At 38.6% G+C, this 20,920-nt stretch overlaps 1 protein-coding gene across 7 annotated transcripts in view; it reads left to right on the top strand.

Moving 5' to 3' along the window:
• slc12a5a (solute carrier family 12 member 5a) overlaps positions 1-20,920 on the top strand; it is a 171,665-nt gene that overhangs the window by 67,372 nt on the left and 83,373 nt on the right. Inside the window, exons 1-2 of one of the 7 annotated variants that reach the window (XM_041981372.1) lie at positions 2,411-2,425; positions 2,517-2,586. The exons of 5 other annotated variants lie outside the window; for them this stretch is intronic. In XM_041981372.1, the coding sequence (XP_041837306.1) occupies positions 2,532-2,586 (55 nt within the window). In that variant the 5' untranslated portion in view covers positions 2,411-2,425; positions 2,517-2,531. Of the gene's footprint in view, positions 1-2,410; positions 2,426-2,516; positions 2,587-10,856; positions 11,125-20,920 lie in introns of those variants that run through there. One more of the 7 variants, XM_041981371.1, reaches the window with a different exon arrangement.

Here is a 20,920-nt window from a genome sequence, read left to right as displayed (position 1 = left end):
CTCCGAATGGAACGGTTAGGAATGCATTTTTTGAGTTTCGATAGGCAAAAACTAGAAAGGGTGCTAAAATATCACGTCCGACCTGTCCTATTTTTTTTGTTGTTGTTGTTGTTGTTTGTTTTGTTTTGGGGTTTTTTTTGGGGGGGGGGGGGACTCTTCGAATGGGGTCCCGATTTTACAAATTTACCCTCAAGGATGGAGCTGGCTGCAGTCCATTGATTGTTTGAAAGAACAGTGACTTCCTTTGTGACTCGGCAATAACAACAAAGCGGGAGCACCAGCATGTTTAAACTGCGTATTTATTGTTGTTTAAAACAACATGCCAAGAAGAAAGAACACAAACTGCAGGATGGCCACAGTACTTGTGCTTTGTTTCAGGTTTTCCTACCTTGAATTTCAACAAAGGCATTGCACTGTTAAGATGTCACGCTGTTGAGTGGCTGATGCATCTATCACTTATTGGCTTTTACCGTACCTACCAGGTAGGTCTGAACGATATTTTAAATTAAATCTAATTGCCGTTTTACTAACCAATATTGCGATTTAATTTTCTGAATTCCAGCTTCAGTTCAGGGTTCTGCAGAAATATATTTAACATGATATGACGTTAAAATATGAACTACTCTATATTCTAACGCAAGGTGTAAAATCGAGAAAAGAACGGCTTCAATTTCCAACTGCAAGATTCAACCTGTGGCCAGAACACTGAAACCTGAAAGATACATTTCCTCTGGAGCAGGTTTATGCTTTGTCCTTGTTGTAAAAACTTAATAGTCTGATGTTATTTATCTTATTTACACCTCAGCACACCACTTTTCTACACATGATTTCTGGAAACCAGACAGAAATCAGTGTAAATTATCCCAGGGAGATGAAGACGGAAACCTTTCGTGTTCCATCAGGAAGACACGGCTGACCCAGTTATATCTACCATCATTGTAGTCATTTCTGTACATGATTTTTAAATTAAACATGTAGCCTACCTCCTCTTATTAACGTTTTGAATCCTCTCACCAGGAAAAGTTTGATGGGCCCATGGGTGTGAAGCTCATCAGAGAATATGAGGAGTTCTCCACATTTTGCACAAACTGCCAGTTACTCTGTCCTCGCTGCACCTGCCTCGCCGCAGTTTTTTTTAACTCTCAAAAAGAGGGTGTGTCTTGGTAAACGAACACATACAGTCGCACAAGAAAGACAACAGGAATTTCGACTAAAGCTAGTGAATTTGTAAAAGCGTGAATGCTGCAGGTGTGTAACCTGGATAAGGAGCCATGTAATATGTAAATTAGTTTAACTTTTTTGTGATTTTGATTTGAAGTGATTAATCATTCAGCCCAGCTACCAGGTAAAGGTATCGTCAGCTGTGGAAACCCAACAGAGATCTGAGTTTACTGAACCAAACTGCACCAAACCATCTTGTCACAAGTCAGACCGCTTGGTGGAAATGGGCCTTGTGCTTCACTCAAAGTTGTCCTGTAAAAAAATGAATAAATAAAAAATCAATCTACATTGTTAAGTTACTTTGTTGTAGTTGATGTACAAGATGCTGCAGTGTCTGCAGTCAACTTGTAATATGCAACACCTTGAAAGTACTGGATGTGTGATGTAATCATTGTATCCTGTTTATGTTGAGTCATCAGTAAGTTAGCTGGCATAGGCTGGGAAAGTCTCAGACACACATGCTAGTAACAGACTTGTTTGGAGGAAGACATAGAAGCATAGATCTGGATTTTTTAAATTTAAATATTTTTTTTTTTTTGGCTCTTTAAATATTTTCATGCAGAGATAGCATCACACTTACTAATGTGTTTAAAAAGTTAACAAGGGGAAGAAATACTATGGCACATAATCCTAACCACATTTTTTAAGGTTTTTGTGCAAACTTAACAGTTGGAACATTATTCTATATGCATGCAGACCCAACTTTTCTCTGGACCTTTACCTTTGTAAACATTTTTGTTTTGAGTTTGTAGCCTGGATCACTAGTTTCAAGTCTTTTTTTCTTAAAGTGGCTCTATTATGTTAATTTCAGGCTAATTTAATTAAATATGAGTCCAAAAGGGCAAAAATCAATCAAGAATTTTTAATAAACCCCTTTATTTTTATGATCCTCTCCGTAGGCCCTCAGATCACCTTCTGCCAGAAACAAGTGGAATGAGACCTATCCACCCTGAGCTCCGCCTCTCCCCGATGCAGGCTGCCCCTGATTGGTCAACTGTCAGGAGTAGTTGTTGGGAGCGCACACTGTTTTCATCATAGAGACACTGACAGAATTCGTGAACAAACCAAAGTAATATAAATACTCAGTAAACAATGTAAACACAAAACACAGCCGTACATATTCGAGCCCAAAATCAGACCTCAAAAATGAGAATGAACAACTCAGCCACCCGCAGCAAGGAATGCAGCAGGACGTATCTGTTTGGTAAATACTCTGCTTACCAGCTATAGTCCGATATAACGTTGTTTGTCGTCCTTCACTCCCCTTATATATTTGCACATGCCTCTGTTAATAGGTGTACAGGTGGTAAATGTACCACAATGCCAACAGAGGTGGAAAACGTCTGCGGCCAAGAAACAGAAAAGGTAATGATGCTATTTGCTAACACTCTCATGCATTGTTACATTATAATTAGCTGTATTTCTATCCACTCTATATACATCTCTTGTTACACATGGCTAATCAGCTGGGTGTTTTTAGCCTGGTTGCTATGTTTGTAGCATTTCCATCTACAGTGCTGATCTTGAACTTTCTGGTCATCATTACATGTGTTACCTGCTGGTAGCGATTGGGTGAAGTAAGTGTGGGTTAATTCCTTTAGTTTGACCTTTGCTCACACACTAACTGTCAAAGCAAAACAAAACTTATTCGGTTTTCCTTACAGCTTGTGGCTCAGGTTTGGAAACGCAGTCCCTGATTGTAGGAACAGACCCTCCTTTCAGCTAAAGCCTGTTCGCAAATCCCTCGTTGTACCGGTGTCGTGCGCTGCCAGAATATATATATATATATATATATATATATATATATATATATACATATCAGCAGGTTAGTTCAGGCTTTTGGTAAGGCTCATTGAGAGGGGGTGCAATTCACGGCAGGGGTGCTTTTTTCAGCACAACACTGGCCCTTATTCTCCCAGCAGTCTTCGATGCCTCTCTGTGGCTGGTTACCAAAAACAAACTCCTTCCATTGCTGCCTAATCGTTGTTTCCTTCAGGAATTTGACAAATATAGCTTTCCCTCACAGCCAAAGAAGCATTTCTTGTGTGACATGTTGACACTGAAAATGTTGCAATATTTTCTGCCTTACACTGAGCAGTGAAGGTGGGTGTGACTTTATTCTACTGAGCGTGCACATTGTGGAGAAGATGACCAATAATTTAGTCTTTGTTGTTTGCAACATAAAAACAGAACTTAGTTTTCTCCACAATGTGATTATTCCTGTTTTACTGATTGTCTGTTAAAAAGATTTTGTAAAAAAAACTATCAAGTGGCATTTCAGGATCAGGATGGAACCAGTTTTGCACCCGCTTTGGTAGGGGATGTACTGAGAGCTTTTTCCTTTCAAAGTTATCATAATTGAACCCTGTTCTCTTCCATACTCCTACTAGTGTATACTGTATCTCTACAACGTCAGCCCCTTCCTTTTCACTTCACATTCTCTCCATTCCTCAAATTTTTATCCTTTTGATGACAGATGGTCGCTGAAGGTCAGTGAGCCCTTTTCTGAACATAAATGCTTCTTTTGATCCTGACATGTCATCATTAATAGTATTCTGCAACTTTTCCTGCTTCATTGTTTAACCATTAAGAACAAACCTTTTAAAAGGCTTTATTTAGTTAAATGCCAATCATCAATGATTGCCTCAGTTTGGCCCCAGTTTAGAGCCCTGCTCAAAGTTTATAACATTTAAATGGTTTTTGACTTTTGACTTTGAAACCCATCAAATTATTTTTTTTTATCAAAAAAAATGAAAATAATTTTCTCAAAGATAAATCATTAGTACAAGTACTGTTAAGAAAGACATGACAGGAACAAAAAAAAACTTGTATCTTCGGCTTTCTGTCTTCATATTGTACCCCAGTATCCGACCAAGTAAAAATCCATGTTTAATTAATTCATATTTACTCAACATTGCATGTTGACTGCAACACACCGACGCCATTAGTGCATGGAATTTTACAGACTTTTAGAACAAACCCAGAGGACTGTGTTCAATTTTAGTTTTGTATCATGTGCATCCACTGTAGTCTTATTTGTGGCTGGTACTTTACTGAACCTCGCATCCAGAACCTGAGAACTTCCTTTGGCCAGTGTAATATTGTTATAAGGGTTTGTGCTAATAACATCTTTGTTTACAGACAAGATGCTGATAACTTGTCAGCAAGCGATGCTGTTTAAGAAACAAGGTTTTTTTTTACATGCAACAGTGAGTCAGCAGAATGTGAACAAAATAATAACCCCAGAAAATTTGAATAGCATTAATTAGGCTTCCTGACAGCCTGGATTTCTCTCCAAAAATGTTGAATTTGTTCCTACGTTTACTTGGCTTAGTTCTGCAACCTTAAATCTGTACTGAAACAGTCAGAAATGCTGTGTTGAAGTTAGAGGTCTTCTGTCAGTTCAGGCAATTCATTTGTGTCATTATGTTTTACAAGAATCGATCACCAATGCTGTTGCAGCCTTTACCATTTCTGACCTATTACTACTTATTCTTAGCAGAAAAAAATCCAGTGCAGAGTTAGTGTTATCCCTGATTAGTGTAATCGCCGATTGCTGCTGTAGCACATGATTTTCTCCTATGGCAATAAAGAAAGTTGTATCTCATCTATCTGATCCTTTTTAGTCAACCATTAAAAATTCTCTCAACCTTTACTGAAGATTTTCCTTAAGGCCTGGACTTCTTCTAACACTGAAATTTTTCAGAAAGGCCTCTTAAAATCAGTTATTAAAAGATAGACTGTCTTTCAGTTTCATCTGATCTTATCAGTGGATGCATGGGGTTTGATTTATCTGAACCTTTTGTTTATTTATACTCTACTTGGGAAAAACAGCTGTTGTGACAGCAGGTCCTGCTGCTCCTCTGCAATCTGTGCATGTCTTCCATTTTCCTTTTATATTTCTACTTTCAGCAGTCCAAAGACTCAAAATATTGTTGCCATTCAACTTAAATGTAACATGTTACAAATTGTGGCATGAGTTCATTTTGAGATCCAGCCGTTGTTCTGACATTTAATCTTTCAGATGGTGTTTGTCAGGGTATTGTTTTGATGTTTCTGACAATCATACAGTAATAGCACAGAGCATCCCCTTCCTCTAAATAATTTTTCAAACATTCAGCTGCCTGTTTTGTGTTCATATCTGTTACCATTCAATCGCCACACTATTAGTTTTTTCCTTTTCTTATCATTCAGTAAACAACATTGAATGTGCTGACTGTAAACAAATCTGCATGGCAGTGTTTTGCTATGTGATAATGTAATAGGTGGTTTATGCTATTTCATAGCAATGAATATAAGCAAAGGATACTTTACCTTTTGACTGGACCATTGTAGTTTTAGTTAGCATACAGCAGTCTTTGATTTTTTTTTTATTCAGTATATTTTATATATTGATTTAGAAAACGTCAATAAATTCAGCTCGTTGCTCTATGTCAAGGTCACTTTTGTCAAACAAGATTTTAGATAGCTTAACCATGTTAAACAAGAAATTACTCAAATTTACATTTGGCTTATTGCCTCACTTTCTTTCCCTCAATCAAGAAATATTGCAGCGATTTGGCAGTCTGTTGACTAACGTCAGCTTGTTTGGTGCAAAATAAATTTTTATTTGAGCCAGCCAGCTCACATGGAATAGCAGTCTATGAATTCAGTGTAAAAACGTAGTTCACACAGTCAATACTTGTTGTCCAGCCTGAGACATTTACTGTATACCTTGCAGAAACAGATTAGTGTTGATGATAACTTTGCTTAATGAGGGAAATGCAAACACTTGCAGTATTGATGTAGTGCTGTGGTACTGTTGCTGAAGTAAATCCAGATCAAGGACATTGTTAACTAAAACTTGTTGGCATTAGATGATCTATCATAGATTTAGCCCCATATTTGGGGAGAATGAAAGACATAACACAGAGTAAATGTTGCACAGCTGCACCTGAAGGCAGGAAGGAAAAGCTGCAGACTGTTTCATGGTTTATGTTAAATCTGGTGATCAGCCTGGCGCACTTGTGGATTCATCATGAAGCCACAAGTGCATTAGGCTGTAATTTCAGCAGTCCCGTTAAATAAATGTGCTGCAGGTGTATTCTTCGTTGTGTAGGACAGTTTTGGCCTCATTCTTTCAGCTGCAGTCCTGGCGGTGTTCACCAGTCTCAGGGAAAAGTAAAGAACAAATTGTAATACATAATTCAAGCCTTGAAGCTTACATCCAGATGTTTGTGTAAGTTCATGATATACATGGTATAAATAAACATGAAGTTTATATGACTTCGACTCTGAGCTGGATTTAATTCCACGCATTAGAAATGCCACAAAAACAGCATTTTATTATCTTAAAAACATCACCAGAGTCTGCCCATTTCTCCCTCCTGCCAGCATGGCAAGCAGCTGATGTATGCTTTTATTTCTATTAGATGAGATTATTGTAATGCCCTGCACTCTGGTCTTCCAATAATGAGTATTTCCAACCTACAATCACTCCAGAACTCAGTAGCACATGTTCTGGGTGATCTTTACTGCCCAGCACTGCAGTCCTACGGCAGTGGTGTGGACTCTGGCCCGCCCTAGTCAGGGTGGTCCTTGTGGTGGCACCCTCTGTAGTCATGGGTGGGCTGGCTTCCAGTGTAAATGGATCCCCAAGATATCGTTTCCTCACAGCAGCATCAAGCGTCAAGCTAGATTCTTATTTTTTTATTTGTATACCTACATTCAACCAAGGGACAGTAACGAGGGACTGCAGTTAATGGGGTAGGGGTGGGCGGGGTGGGAAATGTGTACATGATCTTTGAGTATGTGTGTGTTTGTGCGTGCATGTGTGGTTGTGTGTGAAAAAGATTATAATGAGGTGGGTGTTTTAAAATTGCTTTAATATACTTTTGTGTGTGAAGGCTTGTTTTATTTTAATGTGCATAAATTGTGTCATGATGTAAAGCACTTTCTAAATAAATTTGATTGATAGTCTTAATAACCTTTAAGTCAACAAGCTCAGTTTTCAATGCTTTAAGTCTTACACAGATGCTTGTCAGAGAAGGTAAAGAGTTTACAGTGTCTTAAAAGGCAGCTATACAGTGTGATTCTAGCTGTTGTATAAGTTCACTACAGGCAATTAATATTCTTGTCCATACTATTATGACTGATATATGCGGTGTAAGATGATGACACCAGCTAAATCAAAGGAGGCTCAGCCTGTGAAGTGTAACACAGATTCTAGGCATCGCTTTAACATCAAGTACATTTTACGAGTTGGCAGACTGAATAGTGACGCCCCTATTTCTACAAGGGACCTTTCTTGGTCTTGTCATGATCTGAAATGGGGGACACATCATACTGGCAAAGCTTAACCAGAATCACTTGTTCAGATAAATTCCACAAGTTGCATTAACCTCCTTTTGCTTCCACTTACACATTTCGTGTTGTTTTGTTGTTCATTTATGCCCTTTTCCATCAGTGGGTCCGGTTCAGTACAAGATGGGTTGGTACCATTTTTTTTATGTTTTCACAGGAAAAAACTACCAGAACATCTGACCTGACCCATCCAACCTTTTTGGGACCCATCCGGTGGGGTCCCAAACATACCGATCTGACCCAAAAGGGTGAAGCTTGACATGCTACAGTTCACTGATTTGTTGAAAGAATCATCAATTCCTGTGAAATTTGTGACTAAGAGAACACTAAAAACATCCTTTGTTACTTGTGACGTTCTTCTTCGTTATAGTTCCAGAAAGGCGTCTCGCCCCTATTTGTTGTCACTCTGTTATGTACAGCAGGTGACGCAATGATCCTTATCCAGCCTATACGCCGCTTACCAGGTAACGGTTGTTGTTTAAACACAACAGCGATCAGGGTTTACCAAACCAAACCATCCTGTATCGACTAAGACCCGTTAGTGGAAATGGGGCTATACTTTCCTCTTGGCTGGTAAGGGGACATCGATCAGAGCAGTGGTCACACTGCAGGACGACTGTCATCAGTGTTGTACCTGAACAAGTTCATTGAACGATCGTTGATGAAGTCATTCATATTTTGGGTGAATGTGAACTGAATGTACTGTATTTCTGTCTGATGAACGTTATTGTGAGTGTGCTCATTCTGGTGTTTGTGAATGGCGTTCTCTCACACATGAGTGCCCGATTTCCATGGAGGCATCCAGGCAAAATCCTGGCTAAAACACTTTGTAAAAAGACCTTAATATATAGGTGAAAAACACAAAATCTGGCAACACCAGCCACCACAGAGCTGCACCGCGCATGCGTCATCAAATTGCAAAACATTGAGGCAAAATCCAATGAAGGCAGCAGCACCCCCTCTGCCTCACTACAGCATCTTCATAAGATCACTTAAAATATTTTTTTGAAAAAGTTAGTGATGATCCAGCAGAGAGAAATCTTGCCTTTTTGTGCAGAGCTGTCATTGCTCAGCTGCGTCCCAAGGGTGAGAAACCATACTTCTTCATAACTTTTTTTTTTTTTTTTTCGTCCTTGGGCATCACTTTACACCAGCATTTTGCTTTATGGCACCATGACCCACACTAGCAATTGGATATCAACACACTGGCTGGTTCAAAGACACCATGGTTGATTCAGAAAAGAAACCAAAGAGGACATTATCGGAGAAAGTGAAAAAAAAGAAGTTGGAGAGAAAGGAATAAGACTGGAGTCAACATCAGATTAACATCAGAGAACTCAGGGGAGAGCTGTTGTATAGTGTATAGCTGTTATTAAATGGCACCAAACTGATAAAGGCTACCAGTGTTAGTGGGTTGTTTGAAAACTGGCTTCTTAAACCTGAGGATTGTCAGAATTTTCATTATTTACTAAATCCTTTCTTCTGAAGAAAACTACAGACTCGAAATAAAAACATTTAAGGGATGAGTTGTTATGCTCTTTTTTTTCTTTTTTTTTTATAGATATATTGCTTCAGTCCTGCAAGGGAGACAAAATATGTTTTATATGGGCTTAGATTGACATCCACAAATCCAAATGATGGTAACAACCAATTATTGTTAAGTAAATGATAAGTCTATAGTCAGTAGTGCTTGTTGCAGGACATATTCACATGCCAACAGGACCATGGATTATTACTCTGCTACTTGTACATCTCCGTCTTACCTGGGCTGTCCTTACAATACAATCAGAATTCATTGTGTGAAGCAGATCCATGTAGTAGAGCTACATCACAAAGTGCCAATAATGCACATGTCCTGTTTTACATTCAAATGCTTATAAAGCAATCCAAAAATCAGATATAATATCATTCCTCTGCACATTTTACTATTTTACTTTTCATTCTGAACATCCTGTATTTCCTTTACCCTAGATATTAAAATGTAATTTGTCAGTCTTTAGTTGTTTCAAACAAACTGCTGGCTATGATGTGAGTGCTAATAAACAAAAAGAGGGAACAGAAAGCTCAGTGTAGAAATTTATTACCAAGCTTCAAGGTATTGGTTCTTTGTCAAGGTAATTGTGCCTTGACAAAACCAGTTTTATTTGAGACAATGGTAATAAATTAATTCACTGGAGCATAGTGTGCAGTTTTATTTTAACCTTAAAAAAATGTAAAAAAATAATTAAATATATATATATATATATATATATATATATATATATATACACAAAATATAAGCATCACTGCTACATGACTACCCAAGATTAATTGCTTTCATATTCCTTTAGAATTACAACCACTGGAACACACAAAGAACAGCACACATGCTGTGTCTTCATGCTACACACATCTTTCCTCACAGTACACAGTGTACCAAATCAAAATGAATCTGCATGGATCAAAATGAGGCTGCTTTAATTGACAGTGAGGCTTCAATACAGCAGGCAGGTCCTCTCAGCTGGAACCAAGCATCACTACACTGTAAAGATGCATGGATAAAAAGACCAAATGTTGACGATAAAGAAGACCAGTTGTTGATGCACATTATTGCTGATGTTGAGTCTTTCTTTTTGTGCATCTGAGCACATTGCTCTTCATGTTTATCATAATTTGCATAACATGCTGACAATGCTTGTTCATCCCTTGAAAGAATAAGAGGATCTATTTCCATCTGACATTAAAGTGAGGCGTGAGCGCTGCAGCTTATTATGAAGCAGAGAGGAGGAGAAGTCGATGCATAATACACCTCTGTGGACGACAAACATCAGAGCAGCGGGGCAAAAGCATGTTCGCTCTTCAAACCACTTTAATTCTGTTTCTCCAGTTTACCGTTCTGTCTGATGGGGCGATGAAAAGAGAGAGACAGAGGGAGGGGAGAAATGGATACAGAGAAAATCACACTACTGCTTGAATTTGCAATCAGTTTGGCTGCTACAATGACTGAGCAACATTATCTGAGCAGTGGAGAGGGAGTGCTTTTGTAGTGCGTTAGATCGACATCAGAAGCGAGAAAAGCAGAAAAAAAGACATAGTAAAAGGAAATTAAGAAGGAGGAAGAGCAAGTGTCCAGCTTTGAGGCGTTCCATCATCTAGTAAACTCCTGCAGCTTCCCACTTCCCTCCTCCTTCCCTTCCTGCTCCTCCTTTTCCTTCTGGAGAGAGAGAGAGTGAGCAACAGAGAGTCACGCTTACAAGCCAGAGAAGAGACGTCAAGAGGAGGATCTACAGAGCGAGGGGGGGGTGAGGGGGGAATCCTTCTCTCTCTTCCACTGCCTCTCTTCGTTGCATCCTACAGGCTGCACGGAGCGAAGAGCAGTAAGGAGGAACTGGCTGGCATATTTTCTGCGCTGCATCCCTGCAATTTCTGTGGCTGAATCATAGTACGTGGAGCGCAGGGAGAGCCACCGAAAGCTCGATCGGTGACATTGCTCCGCAGCAGAAGAAGAGTACTAGAGAGAAGCCGGGATGCTTAACAACCTGACTGACACTGAGGAGGGGGACGGGGGAGCGCAAAGCCAGGGTGAGTGATGGGATGTGTCACGCGGTCACTTGAACACATGAGCAGATATGCATAAATAGAAAAATTCACATGGCGATGCATGACATGCAGGCTGAGTGCTGGTCTGCCCACGCAACAGCCCATACGGAGAGTAATTATATGTTGCACAAAAATAGTTAAAAAAATGGTGCAGATTTAGGCAGCCTGACTGGTATGACAAGCACTGGTGTGTGTGAATGTAAATGTTAAATTGTACAGTGGTTGGCCTGCTTGCATCCTCTGCTGCTGCTCTTACTGCAAGGCTGTTGTGACAAGAATAGTAATGGGCTCACTTCATACGATGGATTGTAAGCATAAGGATACTACAGTTTCGCCCATCACATGCACTCACTAATACATACACACATAAATAAACATGCATGCAAGCACAAACAGTGTAAAGCATCCACTGTTCATAAATATTCCCACCACATATGGCACATTTTAGACTGTCGGTATGGACATTTCCACATGCATACATATACACACAGCCACTCACAATTACAGATACCAAGTCATCATTGCTGCTAATCCCATCACCCCCAGCTGTCAAAATCAGCCCTCCATCCAATCCCTTTCACTCCCCCGTCTCTTCATTCAGTGCAGGCTTTCAGGAGAGAACCTTTAGGCTGCTGGTTTTTGCAGAGCACTCTGTTGTTTGTGACACCAGGTAGCAAAAATCCTCACAGGCCCTGGCCATCATTGAACCTGTTGTTACAAGTACTGCATATTTTAGAACTGTATTCAATCAGAATGGAACTACAAGTCCCAGGTATTTTAGGGTTGGCTACAGTGTTCCAGTCGTTGTCTAATTTACAGTGAGAATAATGCTAGAATTGCTGGTGTAAAAGCATAACAGCAGCATTACTTGATGCTATGCTACATGTTAAAATTACACCTATCCTTTTCTTAGGACTCTCACTCAGTGTCCTCTTTTCCGCACATTTGCTCTTCAAATTTGTTTCACTTTTTCATCTCTCCCTTTCTTCATTATGCACAAATCCCCCTATTGTTGTCAGTCCTGGACTCAAAGGAATGTACTGAAGAGGCGGGTTGCAGATGAGAGAACACTACGCTTCTCCTACCTGTGAGGGCTAATGATAAAAATAGACCAGTGCTGGGAACATGAATATTTAACTTAATGCAGGCATCTCTCTCTTTTTTTTCCTTCTTCTTCTTTTTGAGGAGGGAATTACAGTGATGTGCTAAGAACTATGGATGCAAGAGGTCTGATTTTAAGTATGGAAGTATCGAAGGCAGGTTACCAAGCTTGACATAAAGCTGCAGTCCATGCAGAAGTGTTAAGCTGATACGACTGGTTGAGCATCTTACTTCTTTCTTTTAGCACTATTGGATTTACTGGCTCATGTATGCGTGCATGAATGTAAAGTACTGGATAGTGTTCTAAAGTTAAAAGATATGCTCAGACTGAGCTCATGCTAATGTAATAAGAAGTGTGCGTGCTTGTAGCTCATTGCCTCTCCAGCTATATTTAGATGTCAGAATGTTTAATTTGTCAGCCTGTCCCATTTCATTTCTTCCCGGGGTGATGCACAGCTATAACCTATGTATGCAATGTGCACAAAGCTGCGTTGAGATCCATGGAGAGGTGGATTACTGTCCCCCTCACTGCCTCCTCCCAACACGTCTCTCAATCCCTCGCCATTTCTCTCCCCCTCATTCTCTTCCTATCTCTCTTTCCTTCTTTTTTTTGTCACTCTGCAGTTGCAGCATATCTTAGGATAGGACCTCATTCATACACACTGACACACACCCCATCCCCATCATCCTTCTCATCTGAATCACAGCTCTGCTAAGCCAGCTGTGCAACAACCTGAATAACTCTGTTTAGTCATCAGTACTATGCAGGGCAGCTCGAGTAAGTAGGCATGTCAGAGGTTGTCGCTGTCCGCAGCCCCCGGTGCTGAAAATGGCCCCCTCCCCTTGCTCTCTTTCTCTCTGCCTGCCTAGCACTGTCCAAGGTGCTGATTTACAGCCTTCATTACATAGCTGGATTACAGCCTGTCAGAGGTACATACAGAATCAGATGGAGGTGTTTGTGTTTGCAGGGGTGTGTGTAGCTGATTGTGAGCATACAAATATGAAAGGAATAACTCAGGGAAATTTCAAAAGGTTGTAAGGATTCTAAAATAAGTGCATATCGAATCATAATCATGTTTATATATTCATAAGCTATCATGTTGCTCTTACATCATATTGTTAATCAGCTGCTGAAGTTTCTCCTTGGAGCAGTTTGAGAGGTGGAAGGAAGTGGAATGCAATAATCGAAGGGAAGATGAAGTTTTATGGTTTTTGTCTGAGAAATAAAATGATGGGACTGAAGAGTTGTTCCTTCATGATAGATTTTGAATGACACTGATGTATATTGTGTTTGAAATCTTTAACATTTTGTATGTAAAAATATGACAAATGGTGAATTGTCCATTCCCTACAGGAAGTCATCTAAATCTTTCAATCTTTCAAAATCACAGTGATAAACGTGTGTAAACTATTTTTGCTGAGACTTGACTGTGTTCCAATATTAAAGGGAGCTTTCAGTATTCAACTCAACAGATTCTCATTAGCAAGCTGAAGTGATGTCATACAGGTTTTTTTCAAGTTCCTAATAATTTTCCAGTCCATTTTATTTGCTAACTGTTTTTTGAGTAGCTGTTTTTTCTTATACATTTTAATTAATTTTTCTATGTTAAGTACTGCCAGGATGAGGTCAGTGAGTTATATTTGGTTCTTCAGAGACATATTTTGAGAAGATATAAACAAATTGTCATGCTGAATGATTTAAGTTTCACTCAGGTATAAATACAAGAACAGTTGCATGAGATACACAAGTGAACAAAATTCAGTAAAAAAAAAAAAAAAAAAAAAAGATTATTTCAATGTGGAAACTACATATTTCATTGCGAAAAATATCATAGATAGATCATAGATCAAATAAAAAAAATTGTAATAATAGTCTTTGCCATGTAATGATTACTAATGTTGAAACTGGGGTTTTAGTTTATTCAAAATGTTGAATGTTGTGAGTTTCACTAAGAAATGCAGAATAGTGAGTTTTGTTCATGCCAAGCCCTCCAACGAGACCCACTGCCCCTGCTAGAAGGTCAAGTTAATTTTTTTATCTGATTTTCTATAGTGTCATGTCACAACAGAAGTCATTTAAGGTTCCCTCTCTTACTGAACAAGTTTATACCTTGTGTTTTGATTAAAAAACTAGTCTGATGTTGTTTGATCTGATTTACATGACGGCATGTCATAGCTGCTTTCAGTGTCGCTGTCAACAAGCTGAAAATCTAACACATCCAGGGAGGTTAAGATAGAAACACCTCCTCCAGGGAGAAAGTGACGGAGTATTTCTCCTGCTCCAATGTTACACCGAAAACATTAATGTCCATCGCGGAACAAGCGGAATCGAACGTCATTATAGCCACATTATGGCTTAAAATGGATACAAAATTCTTTGTTGGTTTTATTCACATCAACACGTTTTGTGAGACAGGATCTTAAATAATATTTAGAGCGACTCTATTGAATTAAACAGTCTTCATCAGGACAAGTATTTTTTTGTTTTGATTTATTGTAAAGCATGTCGAGAGCTCAATAATAAAGCATGCCGGGTCATTCTGGCTTTGATGCAGCTCCAGTAGAGGACCCATGCATTCAGTGCAGCCCTGTCCAAAATGTTATAAAATACTGCAACAGGCCATCTTCTAGTTGCATCTCAAGGTGACTGCTTCGGCAGCTTGTCTATTTCTGATGTGGTCATAGTAAGAGGAGCTGATCGTTTCTCCCCCATCTGAATCTTCCTCGCTCATATGTTGGAGCACAGCCAAAGATTGTTTTAGATTCATTCTTCTGCTTTTGTTGATTTTTTTTTTAATAATGTTTTCAGCAGCAATAGTTTGTCTGTTAGCAACAAAACTCATAAAGTTATGGATGGATTAAATTTTCTGGAAATGTAAGAAATGAAATAAAGGAATAAGTGGAATAATATGTTTTTGGAGGCGATCTGGATTACCATCTGGATCCAGGATTTTTTTTTCAATTAGTCTTTACTATTGAGAGGTGGGGATAATTTTGCCATTACAGTTTCTAATTCATCAGAAGCTGATTAGCCCACATATTCTGTGCATCTGGGATTCAGAAGGCCCAGAATCATTGGCAAAAAAAATATTGATGATGACATCTTAGTAGATGTTATAATTCGACATTGGTGGGCTGTTGTGCCTTTTGGGGTTTTTCTCAGGTGAGTGACCCTATGGTTTGGCGAAGGGCTTCACTCTTTTTGTACTTCTAATTTTTTTTATGATGTAATCTTGTTGAAATCTTTTATTCTGTTTTTGGTCTGTGTGAACTGAAGGAGAATAAGTGTTACGAATGGCTTATCTGGAGTTGACCAATTTCTAATATCTGTTGATATAATAAATATAAATTCAAAGCTAAAATCCAAAACACACTTTGAATTAAAAATCATTTTTAAACTCATTTGATTTTAGTCATTTTTAATATGCTGTTTGGTTCCATCTTCTCCACTGTTAAAAAAAAGAAAAAATATCCCCTTCTTTGTTGCAGATGATGGTGAAATAAATATTGTAGGAATGAGTCTTTTGGGGGAATAGGGAAAATAGTCTTTTTTGGGAAGTTTAAAATAACTATTATATAGACATTTATATAGGATAATCCATATATTAATTGAGGAAATAACCAGCTGATTATTTGATAATGAAAACTTTCATTAGTCCCATCCATCCACCTCCTCTCTGTAGCCAGTCCGTACTCTCAGTCCAGGCTGTGAATGGGGTGGTAATGATGCTTTAGTTATGGCTGACTGCATAATACTGCAAAAATGCTCCCTGGGGCCCTCTCCTCGGGAAGCAGTTGTTGTGCATGCTCAACGTCATTATTCTCTGTCTACCCACTCTGAAACTTGTCTACAGTGAATGGGTAGAGAGAGAAAGCAGAAATGCACTGCAAGTAAGCGGCACTGCTGGCTAATACACAACCACAGGCACTTGTTACTTGGAAAGGTAGCTCTCTGGCTCTACACAAAAAATGCATTTTTCTATCACTTGGTGCTTAAGTGTATCATCTCCACATGAGTAGACAGACAGAGTCCTTTTAGGCTGCAGTAGAGCTCTGAATAGGTCACATTTATACTTTATTGCCACGTCAAAGAAGTTAATTGCTTAGCATTATGTTGCATTTCATTGTTTTCCTCATAAGATCCCCCGAGAAGAGAGAGAGAAAAAAAACTACTGTGCAAAAAACCTACCAGTTACCATCTTGCTTAAAGTTCAACAGTCAATTTTGCCCGCAATGGTTTCTTAATTTTTTTCTCTTTTTTTTCCGGTTTTACCTCATTTACCCAATGGCATCAGTCATTTGTATAGAGTGCACCAATGGCCATGATACAAATGGCTCCAGAAGTTCAAAGATATATTATAATTATATGTTGGCTAATTGAATCTAATAAAAGTTGTTATTAATGAAGCATAGATACAATGGCCTACACAACAATGAATGAGCTCTCTTGCTAATTAGGGTATGGTTACCATCGGTGGTGGGTGTCCAGATATAATAAATGGATATTCATTCATTGGTTTGTCAATTAAAAAGCAGTAGAGTGTAATCAGTGGTGAAGGGCTTCGTTTCTCCAAAGCCTGCTGTTGACTCATTCTCTTATAGTGAAAAGCTTAGACAAAAGACTGTACAAACTGGGCTCACACACACACCAAGGCAGATGCACTTCAAATTATGACGCTGTAAAAAGGCCAAAAATAAGCACTCACCACATGCTTGCACCAGGAATGCTGTCTCCATCCTGAAGCCCCTCCGATCTGATCTGATCAAAGATAAGCCTACACTGGTGACTGAACAGACACTGGTGTTAAACAAGAAGGGGACTACTCATTCTACCTGGGCAGTAATTTCCAGCATCTAATTTTTAGGGCATTTAATGTCCCAGATATCCATTAGCTTTGATGAGTCTAACTGCTAGCTTCTTTAGTGCCAGTACTCTACTGAACTGGATACTCCTGCTGCTGTCCCACTAGCAAAGAGAAGCTGGTGTTAGCATTGGAGCTAGCTAGCTTCCCTAGACTGTCAACCTACTGGATGAAATACTCTGAGTGTGTCTCAAACCTCGCACTTACATGAGTGCACTGGAAGGTAGTGCGTAGTGCGCACTAAGCACTACCTTCTGTAGTTCACACTATCGTGGGTAAGTCCTGATCCAAATTGAGCACTAACGTTTTGCACTTTCCGGTAGTGACGTACCAGCTTACCAGCGCCGCGTTAATATACTTTTTTTTCCCCTTCCAAAATCCAAAATCACGTTAACATACGTGTTTGCATGTCATCATACTTTTATGCTATTAAACGTCTTTTAAAAGGCCTCCTTAGTGAAACAAAGAACCGTGGCCTCCACTGTATTAATCTATCTCAGTTGATAATAGAAACCATCAGCACACGTTCATGTGTCTTTGCATGTCTCCCCCATACCTGTTAGTATAAAGTGCAATTTAAAACACTAAAAAACAGCTTTTAAATAAGCAAAGATATCTTAACTGAATTAAAGTATTTTACATTATACATCTGTTTTCATTGTTATTTACACCGATACCGTTCACGTCTGCAACAGGAAACCGATTATACTAGAAATCATCATTTAAAATATGAAATGCAGCAATGAAGAAGCTAAAACAGGAATGCGGAAAACATTTTATTTAAACTTTTTATTAAATCATTTCTCTCTTCTCACCTCCTCTTCTCCACAGCAGCGTCCAAGCCCGCAGGCGGTAAATGCCTCATTGCCACTGCTGGCTCGGTAGTTTGATGCCAAAGTGAGCTACGGTGAACACAGAATGGCAGGTTATATATAAGCAAACATTATTATGTATATGTACTTTATGGTTACTTTGCAGACGCTTATCTAAAGTGATGTACAATCAGCTACGGCTTCGTCAGCGGTACCAACGAAACGGGCCGGTTCTCTAACCAGCGGTGTTTCCTAATCAGTTTTCAGATTAAGGACCACTTCGTTTATGCCAGAGACCCCGCAGTGCCTAATCTGGAGGTTCAACAATCATGAATAAACATACGTAACCTATAGCATTAATCATTTTTAACACTTATACCCCATCTAGATCCGCGAAATCGGCTGTAAAACTACTAACATTTACGTTGCTAACTCTACTGCAGTCTCCAACAAATGATCAGATCCATAACTGTCATCAGGGATAGAAGAGATAAGAAGCATGCTGCAGTTTATATTAGAATTTTGATCAAATATCTTCATACTCACAAAAGTAGAAAACAGCCTCCGCCTGCATCGGTACCGCTGAGTCGGTGGCTGCCAGCTCTGAAAAACTGGTTGAAAGTCCCTCCCCTTCCGCTACGTCAGCAAGATGGCGTCCGTTTAGTGCGTGTAGTGTCCATCGTTTCGCACTAGATTTTTGGCCGAGTTTAGGGCAGCATCCGGGTACTTTCAGTGCACTGAGTTTTTACTGAAATTTCTGTGTCAGCGCACTAAGCACTTAAATGTAGTGTCCGAAGTATAGAAGTGCGCGGTTTGGGACACACCCTCTGTCTATTAGCAAGGAGATGTTGGTGTTAGCATTGGTGAGGCTAACAACTAGCTTACCTAAACTGAACCCACTGGATTAGACACTGCCTTGGCTGGTTATAAGTTTGGATAGGCTGGACATTTGTACTGAGAGACTGGCAACTATTATACAGAAGCTGACAGCCAACTAAATCATAGACTACTTTTCTTTCAAGTATGCCAAAGCTCAATTAATTATCTACTTTCTTTTCAGGTTTTGTTTTCTATTTACCAGCAGGAAATTGCAGTACGCTGCTGTCTGGTAATCAGTAGTCTTATTTAAGGCCATTTTACTCCATCATTTAAATTGGCATTTAGCAAACCTTTAGTCGTATATATTCTCTTGCATTCAATATTTCCTTTCCTTATATAAAGAAATACATGAAGATACAAAGCCTTGAATTAGATACATTTGGCTGAAATGAAAAAAAAAAAAAATATTACAGCTGTCCAAATCTCTGTTAAGCATCAAATACAGCAGTATTAAAATCAGTCTCTGAGGTTCTATGAGGTGAAAAATTTCAAATGGATGAATGGTTTTGAAGAGAAATAGATGGTCGTCTTTATGGAGGGGAAGAGGAGGTCATCTGGCATGAAGGGAAGGGATGAATCATGTCACAAAGAGCTCAACCAAGCTGAACACAGCAACCTCCATTTTCTCTCTTACCAGTTTTATTAAAATTAAACTAAAAGTATTTTAGACTTTGGTTGTTATTGTATTACGTTTGAAACTCTTTGATTTAATAAATAAAAATTAAAAGATGTTCTTCTATTCAGATGTGTTATGACTATAAAAAATGCTGCAAATGATAAAACAATATACAAATTACATGTAACTATTGAAGATATGACACAGAATGTGACACAATAGTATTAGATAATCACAAAGAAGACATACACAGTGGGCATGATTTCTCTATGCAAAACAAGACCAGAATTGAAAACATTTAAGGACAACACCAAATAAAATAATGTGAGTGAAACACTGAGGACAACGGTTATGACAGGCAATAATTTTGCTTTACTTATGTTTAAAGTAAAATGTACTTTTTGCAATGATTTAGGTTTGAACTTATCAGAAGTCACCTTGTATACTAGCACCTGCCAAATTAATGGGATGTAAGTTCTTGTAATCTTCCTCCTACATTGCCAAAAAACATCAGACCTGGCTTATTAAAGAACAGTATGATGTCTAGATGTTCCATTTAATCAATCTCCGTTATTTCATTACTTGGCTTCATATCAGAAACAGAAGGATTTATCACTCAATTGAAAAAAGAAGAAGAAGAAAAAAACTGCAATTAGCAGATGATAAAGGAGGATTGGATATGTGCACAACCACACTTCAAAAAGTTTTTGTAAACACACAATGTGTAATTTTGTCATTTAATTGTAAAACCCAGATGCGAATTGGACATTTAGCCTTTCTACTTTTTGCAAGGACACATCTTTACTCTAAAATGGACTTTCACTTGAATCTTAGGCAGGGCATCAGCTCTTATAAGGCTTTGTTTTTTATATAAAATACAGTATATGAAGCTATTTTTACACTGTACGAAGTCATTCATGACAGTTTTTCAACAATCTCTATTTAACAGGCAACAACATATCTTTCTCGAGATGGAGAATCTGTAGGCATTGAGCTAGATTTTTGGTCCTTGAAGCCACCTAGTTTCCATTTTTTTAGTCCTTTTATCTTTTGTGTTTAAGCAGACTTCAGTTACATGCATATAAACAGTTCTTTGGAGAAAGATACAGAAAATGGAATCCCATAACCATCAACCACCATGTGTTTGAATTTAACTTTTTATTAACTGTTTAAAATTGATCTGCATTAAAGTCTTTGTATTTACATCTGTTTGCATTCTTTGCTCCTTTTTCTGTTTGTCTGAGTTCTCTAGCAACATGCAAATCTTGTTAAAACAGTATCTCATTTTGTCAAATGCCTGATTTTAAGGTCTCAGCTTTTTTTTTCTCTTAGTCATACAGTTAGACATAACAGGACAGGGACGAAACACATTTTTGAGTGATGGTCTTCAAATTATTTGAGCTACTTTTATTCATCTTTGCTATTCTTATTCCTCTTCAGTAAAAGCTGAGTTTTCAGACATGCCAAGTCAGGACTATCAAAAGGCATGCTGGGAGATTGTAGGAATC

Source organism: Melanotaenia boesemani, chromosome 3 (genome assembly GCF_017639745.1).
Source record: "Melanotaenia boesemani isolate fMelBoe1 chromosome 3, fMelBoe1.pri, whole genome shotgun sequence".
Taxonomy (NCBI): domain Eukaryota; kingdom Metazoa; phylum Chordata; class Actinopteri; order Atheriniformes; family Melanotaeniidae; genus Melanotaenia; species Melanotaenia boesemani.
The sequence above is the reverse complement of the archived record's forward strand: the minus strand, read 5'-3'. Positions and strand labels throughout refer to the sequence as shown.